Consider the following 15,189-nt stretch of genomic DNA (forward strand, 5'->3'; position numbering starts at 1 on the left):
CACCTCGAACATAATATTATCAGGGAGGTCATTTATGAATATCAAGAATAACAGTAGTCCAAGGATTGACCCCAGAGGTACTCCCGCATTAATGCTATGCTACTTGAATGTACCTCCATCAATGACAACCTGGATGGTCCTATTGTCGAAGAAGAATTTAATTATATTTAGTATTCTTCCAGTTATACCATATGATGTAATTTTCATTAGCAGCCCTTCATACCAGACTTTGTCAAAGGTCTTAGATATATCAAGGGCTACAGCCCTGGCTTCACCCACCTTATCCAGTACATTGTATATGCAGTCAGAGATGACTTAAAATATCTGCAGTAAAACGACATTGCCTAAATCCATACTGTTTGTCAGAGAGGAGATTTGCTTTTGCAATGTGACGGACTAGTGCTTGATTAATTAAGGTCTCAAAGATTTTAGTGAAAAGGGGGAGGAGACTGATAGAGCGATAATTGAGAGGGTCTGTTCTTTCACCAGAATTCTTGTACACTGGTACTACAGAGGTCATCTTCCAGCTATTAGGGAAGCAAGATTCAGCAAAACATTTATTGTAGAGTTTTTCTTAATTAGTATAGCAGGGACGATATCAGGCCCACATGCCTTGGAGGTGTCTAAGTTTTTTATGACATCACAGACCTGAGAAGGGGTGATTTTTACATCATCTAGTGTGGCTTCAGTCCGCATACGAAAATTTGGGAGGGAGTTGTTTGCTGGCTTTAAAGTGGATCTGGAAGGGAATCACTGAGCAAACAGTTCCATCTTCTTGGTTGCCGTGCATGCGATCTTCTGGTGGTTGACTACTGGAGGAATTACTGATTAGCATTTATTCAATACACTATTATAAATTTTTCAGAAATCATGAGTTTCTATCTGGCGATTATTTCAGCATGCCACTATTTCTCTTTTACGATGATTTCTAGCATCTATAATTTTTTGCCTATTTATATTTGACTTATGATGTATGAACCGGCGGAATGCATGCCGTCTTGTGCAATGGCACCATGGAGACGAGTGAGGCTTGCTATAATACTTCCATGTAGAAACATGTGCTTCAATGACCGCTTTGCACCATTCAGTTGTCTCATTGGCACACTGTTCAGCAGGAAGAGAGATATCGGTCCATGGGGCATCTCTAATGGCGTCTCAGTCAGCCCTTTTGTAGTACCTTGTTGCTTTGAGCAATGGCTCCTCACTTTGGGGTTGGGATTTAATGTGATGTCAACTGATACTACTAGGTGGTCTACATTTTCAAGTGGACTGTGGGCATTAGTCACACAATCCTCAGGTACTGTGGTGAGAAATGTGTCTTCATCCCAAATAGTTTTTTCGCAAAATTGTAAATGTTTTTTTGCTTTTTTTGCTTGAAATGTCACTTTGTTTTGATTGTGAAACTGGTTCGTTTTTTTTTTTTAAGTCGGTTTTTAGCATGGATCACAAACTGTACCAGTAGCCCTAATTGCTAAGAAATTTAATAAGATTGAATCCTTACCTGTATTCAAAAAGTTCTCTGGACAGCATCCCAGTTGTACTGACCACAGCATCTCTAGCACTCATATTATCCACAATCACTTTCATTGCAGATTCTCTGCTCATCAAAAACCTTAAAATAAAAAATAAAAATAAAATAATTTAAATTTCTTTATAAAATCTTTTTCTTTTCAGTTTCGCCATTTTTCTTTTATAGAGTGTAAAATCCGCACCACAATGTTACGTTTTCAGATGAAAGGACCGTGTTTAGCATGACACCATATCTGACGTCACTCAAATACCATTTGTAAACAAAACATATTTTCGAACATTCTTGCTTTCAGCAAAAAAAGAAACAAAGATAATTTATATTGATTTCTTACAGAAATAGTAAAATCTCATAGTGTTACCTTGCTACAACGCCAGCCTCTCTATTAGATCTTGAGCACATTGTGCAATGGGAAAAAAGGTGGCTGGTTAATTTTAATGCATCCAAAACCGAGCTTCTATCTTTTCACCACCAGCATTCTGATCTTCCACTTTGAATGGTTCTCATCTTCAGGAAGCACCATATTTTGTCAAGCACCATATTTTGACAAGCTTCTGGGTCTGATGTTCACTCCTGATCAAATTATGTAACAAAGTCACCAGAAAAATGGTTAGATCATTCTACCACTCCAGAAGGTATCTCACTCCTGATGCGATCCTTTACAAGTATAAGAGTCAAATACATCCTAAAATAGAGTACTGTTGCCACATCTGGGCAGAAGCAGCTAAATCACCCTTTCCTGCTGGGAAAGCATACAAAATCGACTTCAAAATCTCCTCTCTACTTCTTTTTACTTATAAAAAACACCCATCTCCTGAATTGTGTAATAGTTTTTTAAGTTGATATATATATATATATATATGATGATTGCTGCATCTTTCCAGACGATCGCTGTCACATTGAGTTCTCCCAATCCTGTCGTCCACACCATCTCAGATGACTCTGCACTCCCGCCGCAGATTTGCACATCTTGAAGCAGATGTGACATACAAATTGAGCAATTTCCATCGAGTTGACTTCCTCTAAAGGTTGAAGGGTATCCCTATGAACAATCACATGTCTTCTCAGACCAACAGTAGACTTGCAAACTTTGCTGCATGTTAAACAGATCGTTTGGTTCGAAACTAATAAGTGCACAGTTGACCTGAACAGGAATTTTGAACGACTTAAGGTGGTTGACGTAGCCAGCTTTTGACAAAAGCACTCGTTCACAAGTGTTGTATTTCCAGCTCTGTATTTCATGGTTAAGACCGTCAATTAAACATTTGCGAAGCTCTCGCTTCAGATTGCTGTGTGCCTGCTTTCTTTTTTCTAGAGCATCACAACTTTCACGTACAAGCTTTCGCCACTTCGGCCTTTGCAGAATAAGTTCTTCCCATGTGTCGATGTCAATTTGTAAGACTTTCAAATTATTCTTTGTAAAGTCCCTGAACTTTTTCCTAGGCTTGTGTTGAGGGCACTTGCCATTTTCCAGCTCCCCGTAAAAAATTTGTTTTGGCAGCCTACAATCTTTCATGTGTATGTGTATATATATATATATATATATATATATATATATATATATATATATATACACACATACACACATATATATATATACATACACACACACATAATATATATGTGTATATATACATACATCTACATACACATATATATATACATACATACACACACATAATATATATGTGTATATATACATACATCTACATACACATATATATATACATACACACACACATATATATACATATACATACATACATACATACATATACACATGCACACAATTATGTTTTGAAAGAATAAGAAAGCAAAAATTATCAAGATATGTAAAGCTTAACACTATTAAGAGGAGCAAAAAATATATTAAATAAAAAATGAGTAGTAAAAGTTATATGAAACTTTATTATATCATCAGAATGATATGAAAAATTAAAGGGGAATATTAAGAAAAAAAGAAACGATTTTGCTAAAGCTCCCCATGAGAAATGAAGGACCATGATTATACAAAATGCAATATAGATACAAAAAAAAGCATTTAGCTTTGAAATACCATGGCTTAAAGAGTTTTTTTTTTCTTAATTTCCCCCCTTTTACTTTTCCTTATCGTTCTGATGACATAATAAAGTTATATATAACTTTTATTCCTCATCTTTCATTTGATATATAATTCCAAGTTAATATTTTTCAGAGGTAAAGCAACCAATGAAGTTTCACTGAGGTTAATGCAAAAATGATCAATACTGAAGTACGGCACGATTTACTTTTTATTTGTATTACATAAGCATTAATATGTCGCTACACATTTATGAGCATGTTTCAGTCAACCAGTTACAAGTAACTAGAGACCTCTTCAGGCGATATTGCTTATGCTAAACTTTAGTATCAGCAATATCGCCTGAAGACGTCTCTAGCTACTTGTAACTGGATGACCGAAACATGCTCATGAATGTGTAGTGACATATTAATACCTATGTGAAACAAATCACACACACATATATATATATATATATATATATATATATATATATATATATATATATATATACACACACACATACATATATATGCGACATGCGATGATTGTAATGTCTTGTCAGGCGAGTGCCACTCCCTCAGACACTTAAAGTCCATGAGCCCCAAAAAGGACTTCTCTTTTTTTTTTTTAGTCCTACCGGTGAATTCACACGCTCAAGCAGGCATGACACTGAAGACTGTCATTGAGATCAATTATTACATGCTTCCAGCATTTCAAGCTTCCACACGTCACACCTTTTCCATCACCATAGGACCATCTTATAGACAAATGCCTGAGGGAGTATCTATACACAGATGATGATACAGAGTCTTAGCTTTGTACGACAGCTAAGTCTCTCTCTCTCTGTTCAAAAAATCCAGCAAGAGCAAGATAGCCAGCAACAAGCAAGAGCAAGATAGCCAGCAACAAGTTAAACTGCAGACCAGCTTAATGCGGGTACTGATCTCCTGCTTTATGGTTTTTTAAATCAGAGATTTGCTTCTCCTAGAAAGGTTGCCTTCACCACGGCTTATGGGAGCCTTCTCCACCCCAACACACACATACATACACACAAACACACACGGTGCTAGTTGGCTATTGACCCCGAAAAAGGGTTCATTCACCCTTTGGAAGGTCTTGTTTTTAATCCTTCAAGGAGACTAGTCGCCCTCCTCACCAAACAAGTCTGGTGGGGGAACCAGTTTAGTCGCCGGTAACCCGACCATGAGGCAGGTAGTACTGGGTTACATGGTACCAGTAGCAGATGACATAACCTGACATATACATATATATTCACACATTTATACATACACACAAATACATACATACATTTATATGTATATACTAGCAAAAGTACCCGTCATTGACTGGGTTCAAAAACAGCCTACAGAAAATGGACTCTGATTTATGAAAGTATGATAGGTTATGAAAGGGAAGGGTTGTAAAGAGATAGCTTCGAATTTGGGGGTATCAAAACCAAAGCAAAATACGATTAAAGTAAAAATAAAATAGATAAACCCCATAATTTATTATACCATACCTGTTCACACTGAAATACTTATCACAATATTCTGTGGATCTATATTAAAAAACCTTGTTAAAGTTTGTGACATATTTCCATTCTATGGAGATCAGGCGCGAACGAACACCCAATAATTTTATTATACCATATTTCTTCAAACTGAAACATAATTATCAGAGTATACTTACGCAGATAGATATGAAAAGTCTTTATTAAAGTTTGTGCCTATTTCCATTCTATGGAGGCCAGGCGCGAACGCAGACCCCACAATTTTATTATATCATCCCTATTTAAGTTAAAACATACTTATCAAAGTATTATTATGTACATCGATATTAAAAACACTTGTAAACGTTTTCTTTAATTTTTAAATTTATTTCCATACTTTTTGGACCAGGCGCGAATGCAGACCCCTTAATTTTAATGAACCACCGTTCTGCCAGATCAAACATACCCATTCCTGTGTCTCGTTACATCTTCTATCATTATATGTAATCAGTTTTTTTAAAATAGTCAACCATATAGGAGCCTATTCGTGACCAGACACACACACACATTCAGCTTTATATTATAGATATACACATAAAAGCCTGTCCATCTGTTGTTTTTTACATAGATTTGTCATGTTTAAGTTTAAACTATCATTTTCATTGGTGAACAGACAGATTGGTTGTCTTCATAATCCGTGAGGCATTGTAAAAAAAGCGAAATAAATAAATGTCACATGAAAGAAAGGTAGATTCAGCTAGAAATGTTTTCACAGTAAAGTGTAGATTAAATGTCAAATACAAACGGTTTTCCTGTTGTTATTGACAATAGTTGACCTACGGGTCACATATTACTTAATTCAAGTGAGGAGATCTCATTGTTGTATTAAGGTCATTGTAACCCAGACAGATTCAACAGGATTTAGCAAAACTAGCAATTGCTCAGTGAATTAGAACAAAGAAGGGTGTCATAATTTAACTTAATATATACTGTTCCTTTGAAAACTAAACGCTCCTATTCTTTTAACTGAAAAACTAAAACGTAGAAGAGCTACAAACATGGGAGCAACACCATTAAAACGAGTGACCTTTTGTGCTCCAGAATTTACTTATTTATTTTCTACATAGTCACTACCATTCTCAACGCACTTTTACCAGCCCCTTTTGATGTCCAAATGGTAAAAATCTGGAGCACACTTTATCCCTCACATCTCTGTTGCCACTCTGAAATCGACGAACCCATCTCCTAACTCTGCTGACATCAACTGCACCAGCTTTATAAACGTTCAACAGGTGCCAGTGAATATTTTCTATGCGGAGGAATTCGATGATGCATCTTTGCTTCGGACGCATGTCCATGACAAGGATTGCTCTCTTAGAGTCTTGCACCATCACTAACTGCAACCGTGAGATGATATTTTCAGATCATGAATGCATAAGTTTAGTCATCATAACTATGCAATTTGCAATTCCCTCTGATCCATTCACGTTAAGATTTTTGTTCCTTAGAAGCGCTGGTTGAGTTTGACAAACTCAATATAATATCAAAATAAAATATGTATTATATACGTTTGAAGCCAAAACAACGCATTATTACAAAATAAACAGATATCCACCTTATATACGTTTGAGGCCGAAGCGGCGCATTGTTGTAGGATAGACGGACATTTGTTTTGTTTGAGATTTTTATTGAGATTCATGAATGTGTTTCGAGGGAGGCCTTCATCTTCGGTGTGTCTTTTTCTTTTTTCTTTTTTTTTGCCATGTTGCTGTGGAGCAGAAATATGTTTATGAATTTCAATGTGAATTTCGAGCAAGGTGGGTGTCTGTTTATTTTGTAGTAATGCGTTGTTTTGGCTTCAAACATATATAATACGTATTTCATTTTATTCAAACTCAACCAGAGCTTCTAAGGAACAAAAATCATAACGTGAATCCCGTGTGACCAAACGCACCGTTGCGAGATTTAAAAACTACCGTAAAAAACAACAAACGGACTTCTACTTGCTGATTATCCGCTCCAACACCAACATGGCAAAAAAAAAAAAAAAAAAAAAAAGATATACTGAAGATGATGTTTTACTTCGAAATATATTTATAAATTTCAATATAAATTTCAAACAAAATGAATGTCTGTTTATTTTGTAATAATGCGTTGTTTTGGCTTCAAACGTATATAATACATGTTTTATTTGATTCAAATTCACCCAGCGTTTCTAAGGAACAAAAAGCTTAACATGAAATGTACACACATCTAAAACAATGACAGAATCCTTAAAAAAATAACCTCCAGTTCGTAGTGGAATGGGGCCGTAAATGGATGGTAGCATTTAAAGCCACTAAGATGAAGTTTCTTTCCTTTAACATTTACAATATATTATCAGGGCAAAAACTTATTTTATTGTTTTTAAAGCTTATTTGAATTCTTGGAATGTAGAAGCCTTCTCAACTATTGATAGCCATGACTAATAACACCTGAGAGCTCTTCCTTCAAACTTCACAAGCAACATGAACTGAAAAAAATACATTGAGGACATTGCAAAGACTGCTGCAAAAAGGTGAGTTTCTTCTACCATGCTAAAAAAATTACTCACACCTGAGAGTATCCTGTATTTTTACAAAGCCACCATCCAATTATGCCACATCTGGGTTGGTGCATCTACCACTAGCCTTTCCCTCTTTCCAAAAATGAGTCTCCAATCTAACAGGTACCACACTATCAACTAAGCTCCAACCCCTGTCGCATCGCCACAGTGTTGCATCCCTGTGCCTGTTTTACAAGTATTTTAATGGAATGTGCTTTGATGAACTCATCATACTTGTACTCCCTTGACACACATACCCCTGACAAACCTGTTTAGCAGCAAAATCTCACCCCTTCAACGGACTGCTAGACATTAGACTTGCACCCTGCTCTCTGCTTCCCTGTTTGTACTAACATGCAGAAGTTTAAATATAGTATAAACAGACATCTTACTAATCTTCTTACATAGTCCCCTGTAGATATCGTCCGAAATAGTAGCCTATTGTGTGTAAGTGGCAATATGCTTTGTCTGGGATGAACAAGAGTAAAAGAAATTTTTTTAAAAACCGATAAAGTTGATAATCTATGGTAGTTTGTCACTAACAGACAGTCATAAATAGTAGCATAGAAACCATATCAATATTTCAACAGTGTCTGAAGTAAATTTGTGATGAAAAATCTGGTTTAAGAATATACAAGGTGTTTTCAATAAGTTTCCAGACTATTTTCGTTGGGGCACTCCTATTGATAGTACACATATAAAACTCTAGTTCCCTTCGAAGTAATCCCCTTCGGCTGCAATGCACTTGTTGTATTGTTCCAACAACTTTTGGAAGGCCCCATGGAAGTCCTCTTGTGTGAGCGTGTCAATGACCCTCATCACAGTCTCTTTCATTTCCTCAATTGTCTCATAATGACAGTTTTTCTTGAGTTTAGGGAATAACCAAAAGTCACAGGGAGCAAGGTCTGGACTATAGGGAGGGTGAGGAACTGTCTTGATGCCCATTTTAGTCAAATAGTCTGCGACAAGGATAAAGCAAATTTTGCACAAATCTTCCACATTTTCAGTTCCTCGCAAATAATTGTGTGTACAGTTCCCACACTGACATCAAACTGTGCATTTATTGTCTCTATAGACACACGACAGTCCTTATCCATGAAATTCTTCATTTGGCCAATCGACTCTAGTGTTCTGACTTCCTTACTCCTCCCACACCTCTCATCATCCCTTACAGACTCTTTGCCTTCTTTGAATCTCTTATGCCATTCAAAAACTGATGCTTGATTCATGCAAGATGGTTCAAAAGCAGTTTGAAGCATTCCATACATTTCTGTGCTATTTTTTTCAAGTTTAAAACAGAATTTTATTGCATGTCATTCTTCTAAATTGTCCTCATGTCCAGATTGCATTTTTGAAATTCACCAGCTGTGACAATCAGTGGCATATGTTCAAATATTCTATCGGAGTGTCATACATTCAAATATTCTGTCGGGGTGGCATACATTCAAATATTCTGTCGGGGTAGCATACATTCAAATATTCTGTCGGGGTAGCATACGTTCAAATATTCTGTCGGAGTGGCATATGTTCAAATATTCTGTCGGAGTGGCATATGTTCAAATATTCTGTCAGAGTGGCATACGTTTAAATATTCTGTCGGAGTGGCATACGTTCAAATATTCTGTCGGAGTGACATATGTTCAAATATTGTCGGAGTGGCATACGTTCAAATATTCTGCTGGAGTGGCATATGTTCAAATATTGTCGGAGTGGCATACGTTCAAATATTCTGGCAGAGTGGCATACATTCAAATATTCTGTCGGAGTGGCATGCATTCAAATAATCTTTCGGAGTGGCATACATTCAAATATTCTGTTGGAGTGGCATACATTCAAATATTCTGTTGGAGTGGCATGTGTTCAAATATTCTGTCGAAGTGACATACATTCAAATATTATGTTTGACTGGTCACTGAGCATGTGTTGATACATAATATTATTAAATGTACACTTTTATTATTTTAATATCGAAGATATTTGTCAGAGGCTCTTGATCAACGTAGGAAAAATGGTATTTATTTCTTTTTCATTTTTGATGAATCAGTCAATCTCTTGTGTAACAGTGCAAAGTGGAATCCTGAAGTTTTCAGCAAGTTGTCATCCATTATGTCCATCTTCAGATGGCTCCTCGGAAACCTTGAAAATTCTAATATTTCTTTGGCCCAAGTTATACTTTTAAAGGTAAGCTATGATAGATATATATTGATATCTGAAACACAAAAAAATATTTGATTTGTATAAAATATCGATGCTTCAAACATTTACTGCCACTTGGTATGGCTCCAAGTGTCAGCAGTAAACAAAGGTAGCAGGAACTTTAAACATGTATGAATTTTTTTGGGTGAGGTGTCTATTTACTTTTGTAATATTTGTGTAGGTATTTACTTCTTTTCCACGGCAGTATGGTGTGACACAAGATCAGAAGTGGAGGAGCATCAAGCAAGTGCTCATAAAGAAGGAACTTTTAAAAATTACCTAGGTAGTCCTGTCGGCATTCCCTGGAAGTGGCACCTCAGTCAGTAAACATTAAATTTATTTACTCTAACCAAAAGATGAGAGGAAACAACCCGGTTGAATGGACCTGCTACAATTACCTAGAATTATATCTCAGCCTGAAAGATGCAAGGTCAGTTCTTACTCAAAAATAGTAAAGACTCTGTCAGGCGTATCCTTAACTGGTGTGAATATAACCTACTCAAGTTGTGTTAGTGTCTACCTGTGTAAGGCGACCTCTGTAGGAGCCCAAGTAAGAAAACACATAACTTAATTAGTACAAATCACAATGTAAAGAATATTACATTCCCATTAGTCAAAGACTTACTCTGGTTCTTTTTTCTTCATTCTATACGGCAAAAAGGTCTGCCGCTTGACCAAGAGACAATATGGACCCTTTGAACTTTCCATGTAATGGCGAGCTGTTTTCAAAGCCTTTAAATAAAAGAAAAAACATTAATACATTTTTTTTTTATGATAAGTACGTCATCACCAAAATTTATAGCAAGACACAATGGTTTAACTGAGCCCAAAAAGGGAGATAATTCTGCTATATCTAACGCCATTTTAAAGAATTTATTGCTATACAATTAAAACTCTACAAATCTTCTTTATCTTGTTTACTCATGCACACTGGATGATGTCACCAAGCGATGACATCAAAAGTGATGGTGTCATCTAACAAAATGAGATAAAAAGAAATTGGGAACAGATCCTTTATAATGTTATAAATGCTAAGTAACAGAAAGATTATATTGTTATTAAAGAGAATATAGATGACCTGTGACTCATTGGGTCGCAAGTCATCTATGTGGATAGTGTTTGTGCATGTGCATGTATGTGTATTAGACTAGCCTGGGTGCCCAGCGTTGCCCGGGGGTTTGGAGGTGTGTGTTGAGCAAAAAAAAAAAAAAAAAAAAAAAAAAACACTAAAAAAAGTGGTAGTAGACAAGCAGGCTTGAACCTGTAACGCAAAGGCGTAAAAGAAGTGAAAGAAAATTTGACATCTTACTGCTACTTCATGTCACGACCGGAAGTTCGGAACACTAAAATTAGGCAAAGTCAATCCAACCGATACGATGACTTGCAAAAAAACCAACCCCTCCTTGAAGAAAACCGCCAAGTTGAGGGTGAAGGAATTAATGTTTTTGCCCAATTTTTCGATATTTGTCATCCAAAACGCCAAGCTTCAAAATGATACTGATCTCGTAAAAATCCTTTGCCTCTGTCGAAAGTTTTAGCCAGACATACATACATACACACATACATGCATTTAAACAGACAGGTGAGATTAATATTATAGATGAATGCTAAGTAACAAAAATATTATATGATTATTTAAGATAATAGATGACCTGTGACTCATTGGGTCACACGTCATCTACATGGATAGCGTCTGTCTATGTGCATGCATGTATATTAGATGAACCATCTTGAGAGAGCTTAATATTTTCAGAAAATTCATTTGATAACCTTTAGGCATAAGATCTTTACTACCACATCTGTCACATGAGACAAAGTCTAATTAAGGGTCTAACTCTATGTCTGTCTTTGCCTGCCAAAATTTATCTGGACTTGGATCCTTGTATTATAACAGAGCACGGACGTGCGTATGGTAGCAGTATGCAAATGACCAAGCCGTGTGCGAGATGACGTCATGGCAAGAAAAAAAGGAAAAAGATTATAAAAAGAAGGGGTGCGCGAACTGAGAATCACGTTAGAGACGATCTTGTTGCAATGTTGCATCTCTGTGCCTGGTTTACAAATATTTTATTAGAATGTGCTCCTGTTACCCCTCGATGTACATATCCCCAACAAACCCGCTTAGCAACAAAATCTCACCCCTTCACTGTTGAGGTGCCTAAATGCCAAAAAGCTTTCTATTATTTGTGAACCTGTTACCCCTCGACGTACATATCCCCAACAAACCCGCTTAGCAACAAAATCTCACCCCTTCACTGTTGAGGTGCCTAAATGCCAAAAAGCTTTCTATTATTTTTTTATTGGAATCCTTTGATATGAGTAATTTTGTACGCATCTTCATAATTATTGTTTCGCAACGTTTCAGCCAACTATTCCTTTGGTTTCCATCAAGTTGTTAACCATGATGGGATAGGAATGCTGAGTCTCATATTAGTTGGCCAAAACCTAGTGAGACGACAACAACTATAGAAGGCAGTAATAGCTGAAGATACAGTCAAGAGACAGCATTCCTATCCCCTTGTGGTTAACAACTTGATGAAGGCCAGAAAAATAGTTGGCCGAAACGTTGCGAAACAATAATTATGAAGATGAGAATAACAGTCTGCAAATAAATAAATATAAAAAGAAAGCTTTCTACTTTATTTTTTTCATCGAACTGCTAGACTTTGGAATTCCCTTCCTGCTACCTACTTCCCTGACTGGTCTGATATGCAAAAGTGTCAATATAATGAAAACCAACATCTTGTTAATCTTTCCTAGGCATTGTCTCAAATAGTAGCCCCTTACGTCCAAGTGGTGATATGCCTTGTTAGGGGTGAATGTGAGTAAAACGACACACAAAAAAAAACCCTGAAACAATGATTTGAATTTCTTTCTTCTTCTCTTCTTATGTTCCTTGCAATGGAGACTACAACGTGTTGGGTCCGTACATGTTAATCACTACTTTACAGTATTCTCGACTGGTACTTCGGACTTAGGGTTAATATTGGGGTTATAGAAAAGCAAGTTTTGATCCACATTATCGTCAAGTAACTTCTAGTGTTTGTTGATCCCACTTTTTCTTTTTTCAAAATATTTCCGTACTATTTTTTGGCAGAATTAAATTTAAATCCCTTACTCATTCTTTTGATTTGGGCTACTGAGTTAATATCTGTGTCAGATTTGTAAAGTATATTTCTAAAAGGTGGAAATCCTCTAATGGCTCTTAACCTTTAAAAAAAAAAAAAAAAATAACCATAATTCAAGATAATCGATTTTGCTATTCTTGTTATCTATAATATAAATCTCACCGGTCTGTTTAAATGTATGTATGTATGTATGTTTGCATGTCTGCCTAAAACTTTCGATAGAGGCGACGTTTTCACGAGATCAGTATCATTTTGAAGCTCGACCCTTCAGACAACAAATATCGAAAAATTGGCTAAAAAAAATTAATTCCTTCACCCTCAACTGGGCACTTTTCTACAGGGGGGGTCACTTTTTTTTGGCGATATTTTCGAAACTCATCCCCTCTTTTCGATTGACTAGCCTTAATTTAAACCTACGTCACTTCCGGTTTGGCGATGAACACAACGGCAAACACATCAGGGTTTTTTTTTCACATTCTTTTCCTCCTTCGTGGTAAGTTTTCGGGACTGCCTACTTATTACCCCTATTTTTTTTCTTTTTGCTCAACACACACCTCAAACACCCGGGCAATATCGAGAAACGCCGGGCACTCAGGTGAGTCAACCGATAAACTTCAATTCTATGGTATTTGTAACCCCCGTCCTAACTTGGTTTATGCTACAAGTGGTAGACCTTAAGCTGATGGACTGTTTGTGTTTGGTTAGAAGAAATGATGTTTGTCCTGATTTGCGAGTCGGTTGGTCAGTAAAGAGACATACCTTATTTTAAAGGGTTATTGTGAATTAGGGATTGTACCTACAGAGACACTCTAAGTAGGGAGTTGAGCAGCGAGATTTCTTTCATATCACATTTAAACTTCTGCATGTTAATACAGTTCAAGAGGAAATTCCAAAGTCTAGTAGTGAAAGCATGAGGTTTGCTGCTTGTCGAGTTAGTTGAGGATGTTTATGCCGAAGGGGAACCAATGTTACGAGGTTGTTGGGGCACATTCCATTAAAGTACTCGTGAAACAAGAACAGAGATGCAACCCTACAATGATGGGATGGAGACTGGAGTCTTACATATCTAAATTTTTTAGATGAGGATTGATTATTTGGACTACTGTTCTCATCTTAGTGTCATTTTCACATTTCAGTCAATGCAACCTCCGACCTTCTTCAGATGTATCTTTATTTAATTCACGGGGGTAGCATGCTCTCATCCCATTAGCTATGATGGGATAGAAGTTCTAAGTAATTCGCAGTTGTATTTTCAGTCGGCTACACTAAGACCTTCAACCTTCAAAAGAAGGTCATTTTTACAACTAAATTTTTCGATGTATTCTGACCACTGTGCTACAGATTCTCAAGTTCGACAAAATAAACCTGAAGTAGGTCGGAAGTTACATCAACTGAAATGTTTTGAAAATGACATTCAAGATGGGAATAGTAATCTGAAGAATTCAAATCATATGAACGCGGGATCTGTTAGACTGAAGATTCCTTTTTTGGATTTGGTCCGATAAAGAGAAGTTAGCAGTTAATGCTCTGGCCCGTATGTGGCAACAATATTCCATGCATGGGAAAATGGTGGCTTTGTAGAGATATACGATACTATCACGTACGATCATTTTTCTAGTGTAGTAGAGGCTGCCTACCTTCTTTGCAACAGTCTTGGCAAAGTCTTCTATGTATTTGTGTAACGTTACTCATGGTTATACCTGTTAACATGTAGGGACCCAACATGTTGTAGATTCCATCATGAGGAACATAAGAAACGTAAGAGAAAGGAACTTCAATTTGTTGTTTCAGGTTTCAACAAAAAACCTTTATTCCTCCTTCTCCGACCGCGTCTAATTTCACCCATGCCTAACGTGATCATCGGTCTGTGCACACGTTCTTCTTTTTATAATATTTTTGCTTGTCATGACATTATCTTGCACACGGTTTGGTCATTTGCATACAGCTGCCTACAGTGCTCCGTTACATTTGTTCCAATTCATGTTGCCCGTGAATGTTAAAGCGAGGAGTTTGAATGATGAGCTAGACTATTATAATCCACCGTAGTGTAACCTCTCAAAATGAAACACTGTTACTGGATTTAAACATGATTTATAGTTCGTTTGTTTTTTTAACAAAAATTCTTTTGTTGCAAAGGTGATCAAAACCATATGATTGGCACTACAGCTTGTGCTGAAACCACGCACCAAATTCTGATGCAGACAATGAGCAAATGACCACAGT

At 36.6% G+C, this 15,189-nt stretch overlaps 1 protein-coding gene across 4 annotated transcripts in view; it reads right to left on the reverse strand.

Moving 5' to 3' along the window:
* The window catches only part of LOC145260476 (phosphonopyruvate decarboxylase-like), a 187,750-nt gene that overhangs the window by 13,652 nt on the left and 158,909 nt on the right, over positions 1–15,189 (reverse strand). For all 4 annotated transcript variants that reach the window (XM_080118580.1, XM_080118581.1, XM_080118579.1 and 1 more), the window contains 2 exons: positions 10,464–10,570; positions 1,502–1,612 (listed from right to left, as the gene is read on the reverse strand). In XM_080118580.1, the coding sequence (XP_079974706.1) occupies positions 1,502–1,612; positions 10,464–10,570 (218 nt within the window). The remainder of the gene's footprint in view (positions 1–1,501; positions 1,613–10,463; positions 10,571–15,189) is intronic.

The sequence above is a fragment of the Euprymna scolopes genome, chromosome 36 (assembly GCF_053919585.1).
Source record: "Euprymna scolopes isolate OS-2025 chromosome 36, ASM5391958v1, whole genome shotgun sequence".
Lineage (NCBI taxonomy): Eukaryota > Metazoa > Mollusca > Cephalopoda > Sepiida > Sepiolidae > Euprymna > Euprymna scolopes.